This window comes from Rhinocladiella mackenziei (genome assembly GCF_000835555.1).
Source record: "Rhinocladiella mackenziei CBS 650.93 unplaced genomic scaffold supercont1.2, whole genome shotgun sequence".
NCBI classification, from domain to species: domain Eukaryota; kingdom Fungi; phylum Ascomycota; class Eurotiomycetes; order Chaetothyriales; family Herpotrichiellaceae; genus Rhinocladiella; species Rhinocladiella mackenziei.
Window position 1 is genome coordinate 2,903,374 of NW_013550603.1, and position 14,731 is coordinate 2,918,104.

General features: G+C 53.3%; 3 protein-coding genes across 3 annotated transcripts; 2 read left to right on the plus strand and 1 right to left on the minus strand.

Moving 5' to 3' along the window:
* Positions 1–320: 320 nt before the first annotated feature.
* On the minus strand, positions 321–4,767 carry Z518_02828 (uncharacterized protein; the record flags this gene model as incomplete). Its single annotated transcript, XM_013419854.1, has 2 exons — positions 321–1,297; positions 1,344–4,767. The coding sequence occupies 2 exons, from the start codon at positions 4,765–4,767 to the stop codon at positions 321–323; spliced, it is 4,401 nt and encodes a 1,466-aa protein (XP_013275308.1).
* Positions 4,768–5,770: 1,003 nt separating this feature from the next.
* Z518_02829 (uncharacterized protein) lies at positions 5,771–7,051 on the plus strand (the record flags this gene model as incomplete). Its single annotated transcript, XM_013419855.1, has 2 exons — positions 5,771–6,023; positions 6,090–7,051. 2 exons carry the CDS (start codon positions 5,771–5,773, stop codon positions 7,049–7,051), a joined length of 1,215 nt encoding a protein of 404 aa, XP_013275309.1.
* A 2,875-nt stretch (positions 7,052–9,926) lies between these two features.
* On the plus strand, positions 9,927–12,710 carry Z518_02830 (uncharacterized protein; the record flags this gene model as incomplete). The annotated part of the gene is made up of 4 exons (XM_013419856.1): positions 9,927–10,545; positions 10,596–10,937; positions 10,985–11,279; positions 11,327–12,710. 4 exons carry the CDS (start codon positions 9,927–9,929, stop codon positions 12,708–12,710), a joined length of 2,640 nt encoding a protein of 879 aa, XP_013275310.1.
* Positions 12,711–14,731: the final 2,021 nt, after the last annotated feature.

Below are 14,731 nucleotides of genomic sequence, written 5' to 3' on the forward strand. Positions count from 1 at the left end.
ACTCACCTACGACCACCCTCTTCCCTGCTCGATGATGAGACTTCTGCTCCTGCGCCAGACTAGGATGCCAGGGTTGGTAGGCTAACAGGTTCCCCATTTTGGGACCTTGAAGCGGGTTCGCCGTTTCCGTCCCTTCGACTTTCTTTCCCACCCTTTCGAGTGTCCCGTCCCTCTGCCTACAAAATGGGCCTTCCTCCCTATGCGGGGGTTGGGGGGCCCCCTTCACGAATGTTCGCCCTTTTCGTACCCAGCCGACCCTGTTCATCTTACAACCTCGTCTTCCGCCATGAATCTACTACTTTCCCTCCCCTTTCACTTCCCTATCCCTTCTTGCAAGCAGCCTTATGCGTCTTCCAGTCCACCCTCTGGTGCTCCTTGCCGCAATACGCCACCTTTCCGCAGCCCGTGCAGCGCTTGCCCGGCGCGCCGCAGACGTTGCAGATCAGCGTCCCTTCGGTTCCGGGAGGGGCGGAGGAGTCTGCGGTCGTGGCGCTGGAGCTGGCGCTTGCGTTTGAAGCCGTGGGTTGGGGTGAGGGGAACGGGTTAGCGGTCGGGAGTGGAGGTTGTGGTTGAGATTGCGACTGAAGCTGTGATTGGGACTGTGACGGTGCAGGGGTTGCGTTGCTGGGTTGGCACATTGCCGACGGGCTGGGCGAGGTGCTCTGGGGAAGAGGCGATGTTTCAGCTTCCGCGGCGACATCATCGTTTGGGGTTGTGCCCCATACGTCATCCGTGTCGGCCGTGGTGCTCGTGGGGGGAAGCTGGCCTGTTGAGAGGGCGGTCCCGTCGTCGGCCGTTGATCGTGGAAGCGGCAGGGCGCGTGGCGCGTCGTCTTTCGTCTCGTCAAAGTCATTCTCCTCGTCCCACTTGAGTTTGTTCTTCTCGACGTAGTCTTCCCACATGCGCGTCTCCGTCTCCGTCATGCTGTAGTTAAACCACTGCGGAAACCAGTCTCTGCGTCGACGCTCGGAGGCAGAGAGCAGGCCCAGCTCGATCTCGACTTGCAACGACGCCATCTGCAAGTGATACAGGTTGGCCGCGTTCTTATCGGCATTTTTGATTTTGAGATTGAGCATTGCTATGAGAATGTTGAGGAAGAGGACGGTGATGATGATGATGTAAAGCGCGCGGAGTGTGCGAACCGCTGCCGAGTCCTCAAAGGCTTCCAGCGCACCGTAGTCGGACGAGATAAAGTTGAGGATATTCGCGAAGGACATGGCAAAATTGGAAAAGGGGTTGGGCGCCGAGTCGATGCCTTCGGTATTCCTTAAAAGGAGAAACGGCACAAAGGCGAACCCTATCACGTCGTCAGCTATATGGTCGGCTATAGTTGATATACGTACCTAAAATGATAAAGAAGAGCAGCACTAGGAACGAGAAAATCTCCTGGATCGTCTCGGTCAACAGCAGCAGCAGCATTCCCACGGGCCTGTAGATGCGCAGCATGAGGATTGCCGCGATCCAGATTAAAAGCGTCGAAAACCCCAGAAACGCTCGCTGCGGCGCATGCCTGGTGGCAATCTGGAAAAATATGGCAAGACCCAGTGACAGAGCGGTACCGTCGACATAGGTGAAGATGGAGCGGAAGAACTGTCGCAGGATACGGTAGGCCTGACGCAGCTTGACTGAGAGAATAAAGCACGAGGCCGCAGCCTCAATTGTCGCAAGCAGGATGACCCACCAGCCGATCCGGTCCTCGGTGAGCCCATCGCCTCCCGTCAGGAGGATCCCTAGTGTCAGATGGAGCACGAACAGCACCAGCATGGGCAACGCGGTCCGGGTCAGGTAAATTTTGCGGCCGAAAGTGCGCATCTTCCAGGTAAGCAGCTTCTCCAGCCACACGACCTTGAGATAGGTCAGTTGGAGGTCACGATCCTTCATCTCCAAGATTTCCTCAATCAGCCTTGTGAAAGGGCTGGCCGGGCCCTTGCCCGACTCCGCCACCGACGTCTGGAGCCAAGACTCCCACGTGGGGAACTTGCTGTACGGGGTGGTCGCGAGTACAAACGACCAAAAGGAGTCATCGCGGTCGGAGGCGCGGGATGCTTCAACCGGAGGAGGCTTGTATAGCTTGTTGTCAAATGAGCAAAACCCAGGGAGTGGCAGTGTCAAGAGCTGCTTGTTCGGTTCGGACTCCACAGCCTTGGCGTTGACGCGGAATAGCATACGGATATCTTGCCAAATGACTTTCGCTCGTCGACGCCACTTGTACCACTCATTGTCATAATCCACCGTCTTTGCCTTGGTCGCGCCCTTCTTGACCTGCACGGCACCGATATCGATGACAGCCCACGGATAGAGCGCAACGAAACGCATGAAGGAGAGCGTGGCGCCGGGGCGTGCCCTACACGCTATCGGGAGAGCGCAGGTAACTGTCGCAGAATTATCCAGTAGCCTGTTTTGATCCTGTCGAACGCGGCGGAAGAAGGCGTCGATGTGAATGGTCCGCTGCGATCGATAGTCGGAGTTGCAAGCCAAGGCGAAGGTACTGGGGAAGAGCGGATTCGCATCGTCGTACGCTCTGTCGTCGTAGACACTGCGGAAATAAGGCCCCAATATGTCGGCGTAGCGGCCGCCACCAAAGAATATGTCATTGAGGTTGCCTTTCCGGAGCCCACGAAGGCCGTACTCCTTCCACAGCAGATACTTCGGGAGCACGTAGGCGGAGCGGGTACGAAGACCGTAGTTGATCTCGTCTTGCACGACCAGCGTGTTAGGCTGGAAGTATGCATACACGTTCGTCGACGAGGAAATGGCTTGGTTAGGCGTGGCAGACCACCCGCCAGGCATCGTGACATGGTTGCTTCGGTGGATGACAAAAGTGTCATACCAGGCATCCTCCTCGAGAAAGTGAGGCGACATCAGCGTCCACCGAGGGATGGGCATGGGGGCCCCAGAGTACGACGAGAAGCCCTCGTGCATTGTATATACGCGGAGAACGTAGCGGCCCTCGAGCTCGTAGATTTCAATATGTTCTATCTTATCTGTGGAGATCTTGATGTCTGTGGCGTAGAGCACCCGAATAATGTCCGTCCCCGAACCGGACGAGCTGGCGGCTGGCCCGATCGAAATCAAGTGGTATTCGTTCTTCATGACTACTCCAAAGACGCTGACCCGCTTCTCCGGGGCCCAGGGGTACGTGAAGCTGAAAAGGTGCGGCACGAAGAAGCGACGTAGCTCTGGGTTATTGTCCTGCTTCCACGACGACGATCGGTGGGCGTAGACGTTGACGTAGAAGTCGAACTGGCGTCTGGCGTCCTCGCTGTTGGTGACTGTGGTCGGTCCAGCCGTGCGCGGGATGGAGAATTCGTCGTTGCGATCCATGACACCGGGCTTCCACTCGAACTTGGCCAGAGGCATCACTTGTTTGCTGTACACTAGGTCCGGCAGCGCGGCAATCCGCTCGCCGATGTTGTCAAAGTAAACTTCGATGGCCTTGATCTTCTCGAACACCTCTGGCATGGCGATCAGGACTCCCTTCATCCCAAACAACCGCAACAGGCCTTGGTGGTCGCGGGTGATGTCGGCTGGACTCATCGCAAAGACGTTGAGCCCTGTGGTCTCATGGAATCCAATCCGCAAAGGGACGTATTCTGTCCACGTTGCGTCTTTGATCGTCTCATGATGGACCAGCTGGAGGTTGAACGTCGACAGTACGTTGACGACGACCATCGAATCGTTGACGGTGACCACGGTAACGGTCTTGCACTTGGGCGAATAGCGTACCTCGTGGATCTGATCCGCGATGGCGTCCTTCATCTTTGTCTCCTTGCCGTAGAGCAACCAGGTCCGATACGTGCTGTATTCGACGCCAGGCAGTCGGACACTGCCCAGGGGCCTAAAGGACAACTTGTTCAGGTCCCAGTGGTGCAGCATCGCCGCATCTGGCTCGACGTAAATGAGGTGCGCATTGTCTGGCGACACGAAGCAGCTCATGCCGCCGCGACTCGTGATGGAGTCGATGCCTGCGAAGTTCCAATGCAATTGCTGGTCTGATGACGCGATGAGCGGCGGGCTGTTCCGCTGGAGGTCGTCGCCGCCGAAACTCGAAGTGTCAATCGCCATGTAGGTCGGACCTTGAAGCCGCAGATGGGGCAGAAGACAGACGTTCCTCATCTGGTAACAATCGCCAAAGCCAAACGATTCGGCTTTCGCGCACGACAGATGGCGGATCGAGTAGGCCTCGACAACCTTGGCTTGTCCATTCCTCCCGAATTTCTCGCCTGAGCGGACATAAAAGAGGTACTCACTATCTTCGGATAACGTGCCGATACTAGTAGAGTAACCCAAGTTCGTGTCAGACGGGGGTTTCCTCGAAGTGAAACCGCGCGCATTGACGAGGTACGCCCTCGTTGTGCTTCCCTTCGGTCGGTAGACGAGCAAGACACACTGGCCGTCTTCCGTGATACCACCGTGGATCGCGCCGTAATCGTAGGAGCTGACATAGGCATCCGCTGTGAACTCTGATTCAGGCGCTTCGTGGCTGGTGGACCACTTCTCTGCGAATTCTTGGTCGAGGTGCCAGACGGTGACCTTGATCGTCCTGTCTTGGGCGTTGGCCTCCACCGTCGCGATGTGCGAGCAGCCCGCGGAAACAAAGACCGCAAACGAGACGTCGACGGCGGCCCTCTGGAATTCTACGATGGCGTTCGCCTTGCAGTACTGGCTCAGATCTTGTGGAATGCGGGCTTGCTCTCGAAAATGCCACTCATTTGCAGTCGCAAAGATCACCTTCGTATGCGCTGGGTGGCGTGTGGTGACGGCCATTCTGGCGCCAACGATGCGGCGGCACCACTGCCCGCCTCGAGAACGATGTTTACCTTAAACATGCTTTCCAGCGGAAAGGCAGAGACTATATCGCCCTTAGTCAAATCTGCTTGGCGAATTTCCCACAAGTCGTCTTCTAGTGTGGCGCATCTCAGCCACGGTGCTTGCAAGGATCCAGGTGCGCGATCGGCAGACTATATAGGGACGGGCAAGACGGGGTCTCAATGCATGCCCCTTGAAGTGTGGCCCCTTTACTTTCCCCCACTTGCGTTGCAAGAGGCTCGCACCGTTGACCTCGCCCACAAACCATTTTGATTGTGCCATGCACAGTCTCATGGGTTAGTTCTGTTAGCACGGCGCCAGAACAGGGTTTGGCGAGCGTTGCTGCCTTTTCTCTGCCAACAGCAACAAGGTAGTCAAGCCATAACAGCCACAGTAACAAGGTTACATGTACCACAGTACACGCCGCCTGAGTCATCGACTCGGAGCTCTCAGACAACGTACCGGCCCACCGAACAAAACTAACCCATGTAGGTCCATTTGTGAGGTTGCGTCAAAAACTGGGTCCGAGATCTTCTTCAGCCCCCACATGGACGAGCCAAAGCCACCACAGGCGCTGTGACCCTTGACCCAAAAAGCCAATCACAGAGGACCAGCTTCGCACCATCTACGCCAGGGCGCCAGGGAATTTGGCCCCTATGATGGATGAAGTCATAGGGGGAGGCTCACCCGGATCGGGTAAGCTGGGGGTGAGCAAAGGGCGGCATCACCCTCGTCCCAAAGGGGGGTGAGCTGGGTGTCGATTTACCTTCTCTTAGCCGTGATGATGTTTCACCCACTGCGACGTGACTCTTCAATTTCACCCAACTGACCGTGTGACTGTCCATATCTTCTGCTCGGTCGGTCTCCATTCGAGGTGTGATTATCCTACAAAATTGTTTCAAATGCCGCGCCCTCGTCGAAGAAGAAGGGGGGACCTCCAAACGGCCTAAGAAATCACGAAATGGAATGGCCAAAACAACAAGCATCTCAAATCGACTCAGCTGAGTTCAGCAATGAGGATTACAACATTCGTTCACCGGCGCGCACCAAGCTTTTGGTCCAAATTAAAGAAGTAATCGGCAATGTTTCCGTCTCCCCCGCTTTCTGGGCTTGTTGTCACCTTGCCGATATGAACTGCTTGCGAGATATCGCCAATTCGCCAGAGCAGATGATTCTTGGGTATGATGAGCCGTTGGTTTTCCTGTCATTGCGATGTGAGTTGCTGGGTATAAGACCCGATCAAGGTGTTATATGACTGTTGACATGCTCACTGTTAACAGGGACTCAACGATTCCGAGATTCTGGACTCCCCGGATCAGAGGTAGCCTCACAGCGTTCAGAGGGTCCAAATAAGCACAAAGTGAATCCAGACGGACAATCATGGGTGCAGCGATCGGTGGAGGAGGCGAATAACCGAAGTCCATATTGTTCCATAATACTCCGGTCTGACAATGCACCATGCAGAGAGCGCGACGATGACAAGTGCGTCCTGACGAAGCAGCCGTTGCCTGAGGCAGCCCATATATTCCCCTGCCGTGTGCTCGATTCGCCCGCTAAAGGGAGCCGAACATCCAGTATGATCCCGGATTTTTGGAAGCTTCTACGTCTTTTCTGGGAGAAGGATCGAGTCAACAAATGGAAAGAGACGATCTTTCCGAGTTCCCAGAATCCTAATACTGATATCGACAAATGCTTCAACCTCATCTCCCTCGACGCCAGCGCGCATGTCAAGTGGGCCAACGGGTTGTTCGCACTCAAGCCACTGGAACTTTCAGGCGATCAGAAGCAGCTTACTGTTCAATTCTTCTGGCAAGTTCCTGGCAATTACGACATTTCAAGCCGGATTGATTTGCTTACAGAACCCGCATCATCGAAAGGTTTGGAGAACGCCGGCGGACATGTATTACCTCGCGTTGTGGATGGCGGCCCAGCGCGCTTTATTCGTTCTGGAGATATGTTCACTTTCACCACCAAGGATCCGAAAAATCTACCGTTACCGAGCATGAAGCTCTTAGAGATGCAATGGTTTCTTCAACGTCTCGTGGGAATGTGCGGTGGTGCGGGATGGCCAAGTTTGGACTTGGATGACGATGAAAATATCGATGATGGCCGTGGTTGGCTCATTCCGGACCACACTTCTATTGTGGACAATCCCTTGAAAAGAGTCTGCGAACGGGTTTCTGCCGAGGAGGCTGCAGGCATCACACCGGAGATTTCCAACGGCGACGCCATGTCCTTCTGATCCCGTGTCATTGACCGAAGGCATATCGGCAGGCTGACGAGAGGGTCGGTGGTGGCAACGAGGTTGACGACACGTGTCACTTGGCGGATTCGCCCTCTAGAGGTGTTTCTTCATGGATTGTACAGTATGCCGCTATGCAAAGTAGCCTCGGCCAAAGTATGCCTTCGTTTACCCAAGTCGAGCGTCTTCTTGACCTGTATGTAGTCACCGGCGGGGGGCGCCGTGCTTATGTAAAAACCAAGAAGGTAGAGAAAGGGAGGCATATTCCTTAGCTTCCTTCTAGCTCCGATTTCATTGTAGGATCCGACCCGCAGTACCTGGTATTATCCCCGTTGATCATTTCCTTCGTCTCCAGAAGATGAAAAAGACTGCCACAGAAATCAAGATAACGGCGAGAGGGACAACAAGCCGATAGAAATCTTCGTGCGCGTGGATAGCCACCTCCTACGGACCCGCTGGAGTTGGAATCACCTCCAGATACAGGTTCCCCATCTGACCTCGTCTGAGATGGCTCGCTAGAAGCAAGGATCCGCACGTTCGACTCAATCAAGAGCAACTTTTGGCCACTCGCCACGGCCCGTCCTGGGTGCTTGCAACCGTGACTGTTGTCGTTAAGCGCGCACAACTCTGATCGTTCGTGGTGGCTATCACAACCTCGCCAGGCGCGCCGATCGAGGAGCAACCCCTGATGTGGTCGTCGGTGCAGGTGTAGCCACTGATCAACAGTAAGCCACCATTCATCTTCTGAGTTGCGACGAAGCACTCTAACTTACCTTGGACAGCATCCTGTCGCTGTCTCGCCCTCTGATAGCATATTCCAAATAGCCCAGCTGACCGTCGTGAATATTGGCCCTGTGGTCGGCGCCGAGACCCCTCGCATGTGCACCACACTGCGGGCGGGTTAGCCAGAAAGGCACACCTTCCCGGCGAGTACGCTGCGAACGTGGTGAGGAAGTCGGAGCCATCGCTGTTGATGTAGGAGCCATAGTCGCCTAGATAACAAGTCTCGGCCACATAGATCACAAGGATGTCGCCATCTGTTCCCCTGGCTTTGCAGCGTTCGCCCCACTGTGCAATGAAGCCGCACGCGTCGGTGCGGACGTGCACCCTCAGCAGTAGATGTGTTTGGGGTTGGGAAGTAGGTGAGAGCAGGAGTTTGTTGGATGAACGATGACTGGCCTGACTGGAAGGGCCCTGGATATATTTCTGCAGCGATGGCGACCGAGAGTCCCTAGAGTGTCAAGAGTGAATGGGGCATCGAATGCTCCCACGACTTTTGGGTGAAGAAAATGTATATGATTGCCAGGGCAAGAGATCGTCCCAGCCAATCAATGGCCGCCAGAACAGGAGCCACAAATGTTTAGAAAACCCTCCTCCAGAGGCAATTGGCCCCACCCCGTCCAGACACGGTCCCAAGACCCAAGGTCCCCCCGCCGAAGCCCCATCCTTCTACTGTACATCTCCGTCGTGGGCAATTGGCTGACTTGCATAGAGCGATAGCACCAAGCGCTTCTCTCTAGCCTGGGTTAGCCTCTCATTCGCGAAAGATCGCCTGTGGGCCCGAATTTCTTCGGAGAGATCCGAGCAAAAACTGTTCTCGTTTCACGTAGTGCACAATTTGCGAAACCCGATCGGTCCTTTCGTTTTGTGGCGTCAGGTTTTTGGGGAGAATTGTCATCCCGCGTCCCAGGGATAGTTTTAGTTAGCATCGATACCAAGCCGGCTTTCCCAATGCGAGCCTAGAGGGTGAGACGTATACATACGGATTCTCTCGTAGACCGGGGTGTGATTGGGAACTTGCCTAATACGGAAGGTCCGTAGAGCAGACTAAATTCAACAAAGGAGGAAGGTGGAGCGGGGAGCGCTGATTGGTTCCACGTCCTGCACCATAAACAACGACTACTTCAGTCAGCCTTTGCTATTACGGTATTCCCTTTCTCCCTTTTCTTCCCCCTCTTGTCCCAGATATGACAACGAACGTCAAGTCTCGAAAAGGAGAATAAAAGAAAGGGGATTTTCACAGATGAACCCTGAAAAAGGGAACTCTAGATGCTCACTAGCTAAGTTCATCTAAGCTTGGCTAATTAAACATTGCTTCTTCTGCAGATATAACACTTGGCACTGCGATGTCAGTAGGCGTGGCACAAGAGCCTTGATGGCAGTTTCCGCCCTTACAACAAGTGCCAAACTCCTTCCTGCTGCGGAGCAGTCAGCCGGAGTACGTGCTGCCAAAGGCATCCCTGCTACAGTAGCCTTGGACATTGCAGGGATTATTCGTGATTCCAGGAATGAGGGTCGGTCGATCCTAATGGCCTCTTTGAATCTTCACCATAACGCAGACGCCTGTCTGAGCCTGTTTCAGTGGGGACCTGACAGAAAGGTTATGGAAATCTTCAAAGTAGGATGAGGAGACAATAAAACGTCATTGAGCAAGGCCAGGGGACACCCACGATGCGTCCAAAGTGGAAATTTACAGACTCCTCCAGCGGCGTTTCTGCACTTCTGGGCTGCCGGTGATAGACATGACGGCACCCTTGATTTCAGCCAATCCCTGGTCAACCTGTATGTAAAGCAGGGGTTGTTCATTTCGCAAACCGCCCTCTTTCAATTAGTGCTTCGATGAGAGACACAGCCCATGCTTGGCAAAGCACATTGCGGCTCTACCAAAGAAAGAGGGGTCGATGAGTTGGCCAGGCCAGAGAGAAGGTATCTATTTATAAGGGTTCACTGTCACTACCACTGCGCCTTCCGCTGCTACGGACGTCGCTGCGGTCCAAAATGGGGTTCTTCAAAAGGAAACCCAAGCCTCAGCCAGGTCAAGAGCCGACTTCTCAACAGTTTGTTTTCCCCTCTCCACAAAGCCCATGACTAACTTATGGCTAGGATACATGAGTTGCCTAGCACCTCAATCCCAACACGGCCGAGGCCAGTCGACAACCTTTTCTTGAAGCGTGGCAATGAACTCTTCAATCAAGGCGACTACAACAATGCGGTGTTCTTGTATGGCGAGGCTCTGAGGCAGGATACAGACAACGCGTCGCTATATTTGCAGCTCGCCCTTGCTCGGATGATGTGTTCCCCACCCCAATTAGACCAGGCCTTGCACGATGTCAATTCCGCCATTCAACTCAGTCCTTCGAATGGTCATGCTTGGAAGCTCAAAGGTGACATCTATTTGCGAAAGCAGGAATATCGAGCAGCAGAAGAGGTGCTCGAACAAGCAACGAACATTCTGCAAGGCTATGACAAGGTGCAAGCAATACACTCTCTGGCAGATGCCCGCACAAGAGCATCTACTCAGCCTCCAGCAGCATCTATTCCCCGGACCACCACACAGAGTGTCAGTGTTCACCCCCCACAACCTGAATTGGCGGCGAACCGTCCGACTATTAATGTAGATTCTTCACAATCTAATCCTCCAGCCGCTGAGACTGAGACAAGACCGCTGCCACCTGCACCTTTGACGCCACAAGCCCCGACAGCAGGCACGGCCTGTAAGTGATCAATCACTTTGACGGGTTGAATGCCACTGAGAATTTATTAGCTCTATCTCCATACCCATCTCAACCTCCTCGGCCTGCTACTCCGAACATGATTACCCAGAGTGAAGCGCTAGCTCAACAGCTTGATATACCGACAGAAGCACCTCCTTCGTACAGTGCGGCATCAAGACCTGTGACCGGATCAACCATGGGCGGTCCTACAGCAAGTCAAACTCTGGACTTTCAAACAACCATCACAGCTAAGCGGCAGGGATCGTTATATTTGAGACCTTTGACTACAGAAGGTCAGATCGACACGATTCAATTGTTGTTCTTCGGCAGGACTTATATCCAATCAATCCTTCTTGACCTCCCACCACACACGGCAGTGCATCCTGCATGGAGTAAGTTCGGGCATTGAAAGGCATTCAGCGACTTACGTTTATCACAGAGAATTACTTTGTTGACGCGATCTCACATCCCGGAACAAATTTCGTGGATTACGATTGTGAATCCACAAGCAGCTACGATGGATATCATCTGGGGACCACATCCGTGCTAGGCTATGCCGAAGAATACAGAGAATATCAGTTGACCTTGAAACTGCAATTGCAGCTCTCTTTAGAAGCACAAACCATTCCTCCCCCCATGGCACTTGATGCGATTGTTGAGAGAATCCAACTTCTCCAAAGGAGCCCGACTCTTGAAGACAATGTGAAGCTGGATCAAATTCTAGGATTGGTGCCGTAAGTATGGCTCCGGCCACAATACATGTCCCCTGACCGGGAAACAGGGCCTTCAATGCGACGACGAGAACTGCGATCTCAGATATCTGCATGTCATTTCATCGTGCGCAGTACACTGCGCCAAATCGCTTCATAGATTTCCTCACCTCAGGATCATTCTCGGTCCACCTCTTTGGCACTACCGGCATTGGCCTCACAAACTTTCTGTTTCACATTCTTCTGGGCGCCGAACTCGCCATTCGTTTGACCAAAATGGGGGCAGGCCAGAAGTATCCGAACATCATGAAGACGACAACATCTGCCTTGGTCTTTATCGCCAGACAATGGATGCAGAACGTAACAATTCGACGGAGCCTTACAAGTAAATATGCTCTGGTTGCCACCAATCATGCCACTCAGTCGGATGGTCTCTTGCGATTCGCAGAAGCTCTCGGTTGGCCCTACATGCACGAAGCACGAGAAAACATCGAAGACCTATACACGAAATTGACATCCAACCCTGCAAATGTCGCGGACTACCTAAAGGACTGGCTGTACGGGTTGGTACTTCCTGGAAAATTCTTCAGACATCGGATTTTGAGTTGTTTGGTGCTAGCGTGTCCCACAACGAAGCACTTGGGGTACGCGCCGCACTATGACGCCGGTCTCATTGTTGGTAACAAGAGCTATTGGCCGAAGCGGACAGTCCTTGGACGAGTGCTCGGAGGTCTGAGAAATCCAAAGTCGACATGCGGGTGGATCGGTCCCGTTCCTTGTCCCACTGGGTGTCAGTCAAGCTGGATCCTATTACATGCACGCCGTGTCAATTTCGTGACACCAGTGGTCGATGATATGACACAGACAAATCTTGAGCTCCTCGGGTTCTCAGAATCTGAGGCAGACATAGATCCGATTGGCTTGACAAGAGAAATATCGGACATGAACAAGTGGAATCCACCAACCAGCCTGCCGGCACGAGCGGGAGCCAGCACTTCTGCGGTCTCGAATGATACATCAGCAGTGCGATTAACAGCCGTTCGACTGAACGAAGTTGAAAGCACAGTCAGCGTGGCCCGACAGTACCGAGCAGCAGTAGATTTCATGTGTAACGGCGAACAAGTGACTTTCACGCTTTATTCAAACCCAGTGTTTGTGCATGTCCCCAAATGTGCGGGAACATCGCATCCCATCCACGAGCGACTTGTCAAGAAGATGTTTACTGGTGTCGTGCTGGCGAAGGACCTGAATAACGGAGCGAATATACCCTCTACCGAGGTTCTGACCATTATCGACGCGACCGAACCGGGCGAGGAGGCTCTGGCTAGGGCTTGGTGTGCTCAGTCTGGGAGACACGCCGTGGTGAGGAAGAACGGTATTGGATGTTTCACCTGCGCGACCAACTTAGCCACTAAAAGAACCGGACTTGGTTTCAATGTGCTCATTTGGTGCTGATGATATTGTAGCGGAGTACTACGTCTGTAGGCCATGCAATGAGGCCATCAGATGTTGAATGTGGCAACACTTTCAGCGTGGCAATAATTTTTCTCTATAGGCAGGACCTCAATTTGATAGAAAACAGAGCACTCCTTCAACTCAAGTTGTACAAGAAGTTTGACAGCAGATGTCGTGGAACACTTCAGCCATATGCAACTTCCCCAATTGCACGATTTGGCGAGTTGGTAAATCTTAACAACGCCTCTAGCGGTGGGTGACGCTGCTGGATGGGGTTTCAGTAGAACAGCGAGTCCTGAACAGGATGACGGCAACGAAGTTGGGACCAGGATATGGTCCTTGAGAGTGTGGTTTCTGTTAATAGCGGATGTTGTGACAAGAACATTGAATTCGTCCCACAAGAACACTACCGGCTCATCAAGATATTGATCGGGCTTCAGAGATCGGGGCGTCCTCCGCCATTGCGGGGCGCAGGTATGGATGGATTTGATAGTACGTTTGTTGCATCCAGCCACGTCTGCCATCTGCCCACGGTGCGAGGCTGCGATCAACAGAACAGGCTTTTAATGACGTCTGCTAGAATGTTCGGGAGTGGGCCTGGAGCTATCTAAGCACTAGTTGTCGGTGGATGGCGGGGTACCTCAAATTCCTAGTAAAATGGGGGGTTTTCAGGTACCTTTCCATCTGCTTTGCCTCCCTCGCACGGTTGGCCCTGTTGGTCCCTTTTGACGGAGCCTTTTGCACACGATTTTGGCGTTGTTGCGTGGTCTCTGTTGTCTATGAAACCTTTCTATCGCCCGTGTAGCCCTCCCTCTTACCTTCTGACCATGTTGTCACTTCTGTCGCCTCTGTTTGCCCTCTGCTGCCTCTTGGCCTCGCTGCCGAATCACTTCAGGACCTCCCTGACGCTCTGTGCCGATTTGGGCGATTTTACTAGGGTTTCCCGCGGGTTTGGGGGGGAGCGGTTTCAGATACCTCGCCATCCAACAACTAGTGCTTAGATAGCTCCAGACCCACTCGCTGCAGTTCGAAACTCGCTCTGCAGACTCGCTCTTCCGAGGCACTCCCATCGGATCCAATCCGTGGATCGTGTAACCGGGGCACCCTACTTGATAGAAGTCGATATCCTCGATATCGAGACGATCCACGGATCGGATCCAGTCTGTGGACCACCTAGACAAGCCCTACTGATCAAACTCGAGATGGATCGTATGGATCGTTCACGGATGAGACTCGATACGTCTGTCGCGGATGGTGATAGATCTCTTTTCAATTCCCGCTATGTCTTCCGAGCCAGAACGGACATTCAGTTTCGCAGGACAGATGGTGACGGCTCAGAGGAGTCGACTTCGAGCGGACATTATCGGCATATCATCTGTCGAACAAGGGAGTTACCTTACATAGGCTCCACCGCTGAAACACAGGGTAAAGGTTTCCATAAACAACGGTATTCCTGAGGGCTGCTCTGCGCGACGACGAGATATCCTCGCGTCTAGAAAGGAGACGTCAGGAACGCAACAAGTAGATAGAGAAGAGAGCATTCAAGACATCTCAAGTTGCACCCAGTTTGACATCATCTTGGGAGAAAAGTGGGCCTATCCAAATCGATTCAAATTAAATCAAATCGATCCTTTTCGAAGTCAAATCAAATCAAATTTGAGGCTCTACCCATCTAGGGGCAGCCCACGACGACATCGCTTCAAGCAATGCTATCCAATGATCTGTCAATTGACCACATTTGCCGTGCGGTGTTAGGGTCACTACATACGGCCAAGGTGCAATGGTGCCGTTTGATCTCGACTATTACCCAGAAATTGAGGGTCACGCTATCGGGTTACTCAGACCGTACCGGAGCTCTATGATATTCTTCGACCCAAATATGAAATATCCGTCATCGCAAGCTTCTTTGGCGAGTGGCTTCGCTGCTACACACGGTATGTGGTCTCGCCGGCAAACAACGTTGCACCTTACGGCGACCCTCCTAACCCAAGAGAATATGTTCGAATCTATTCGGAGCTCTT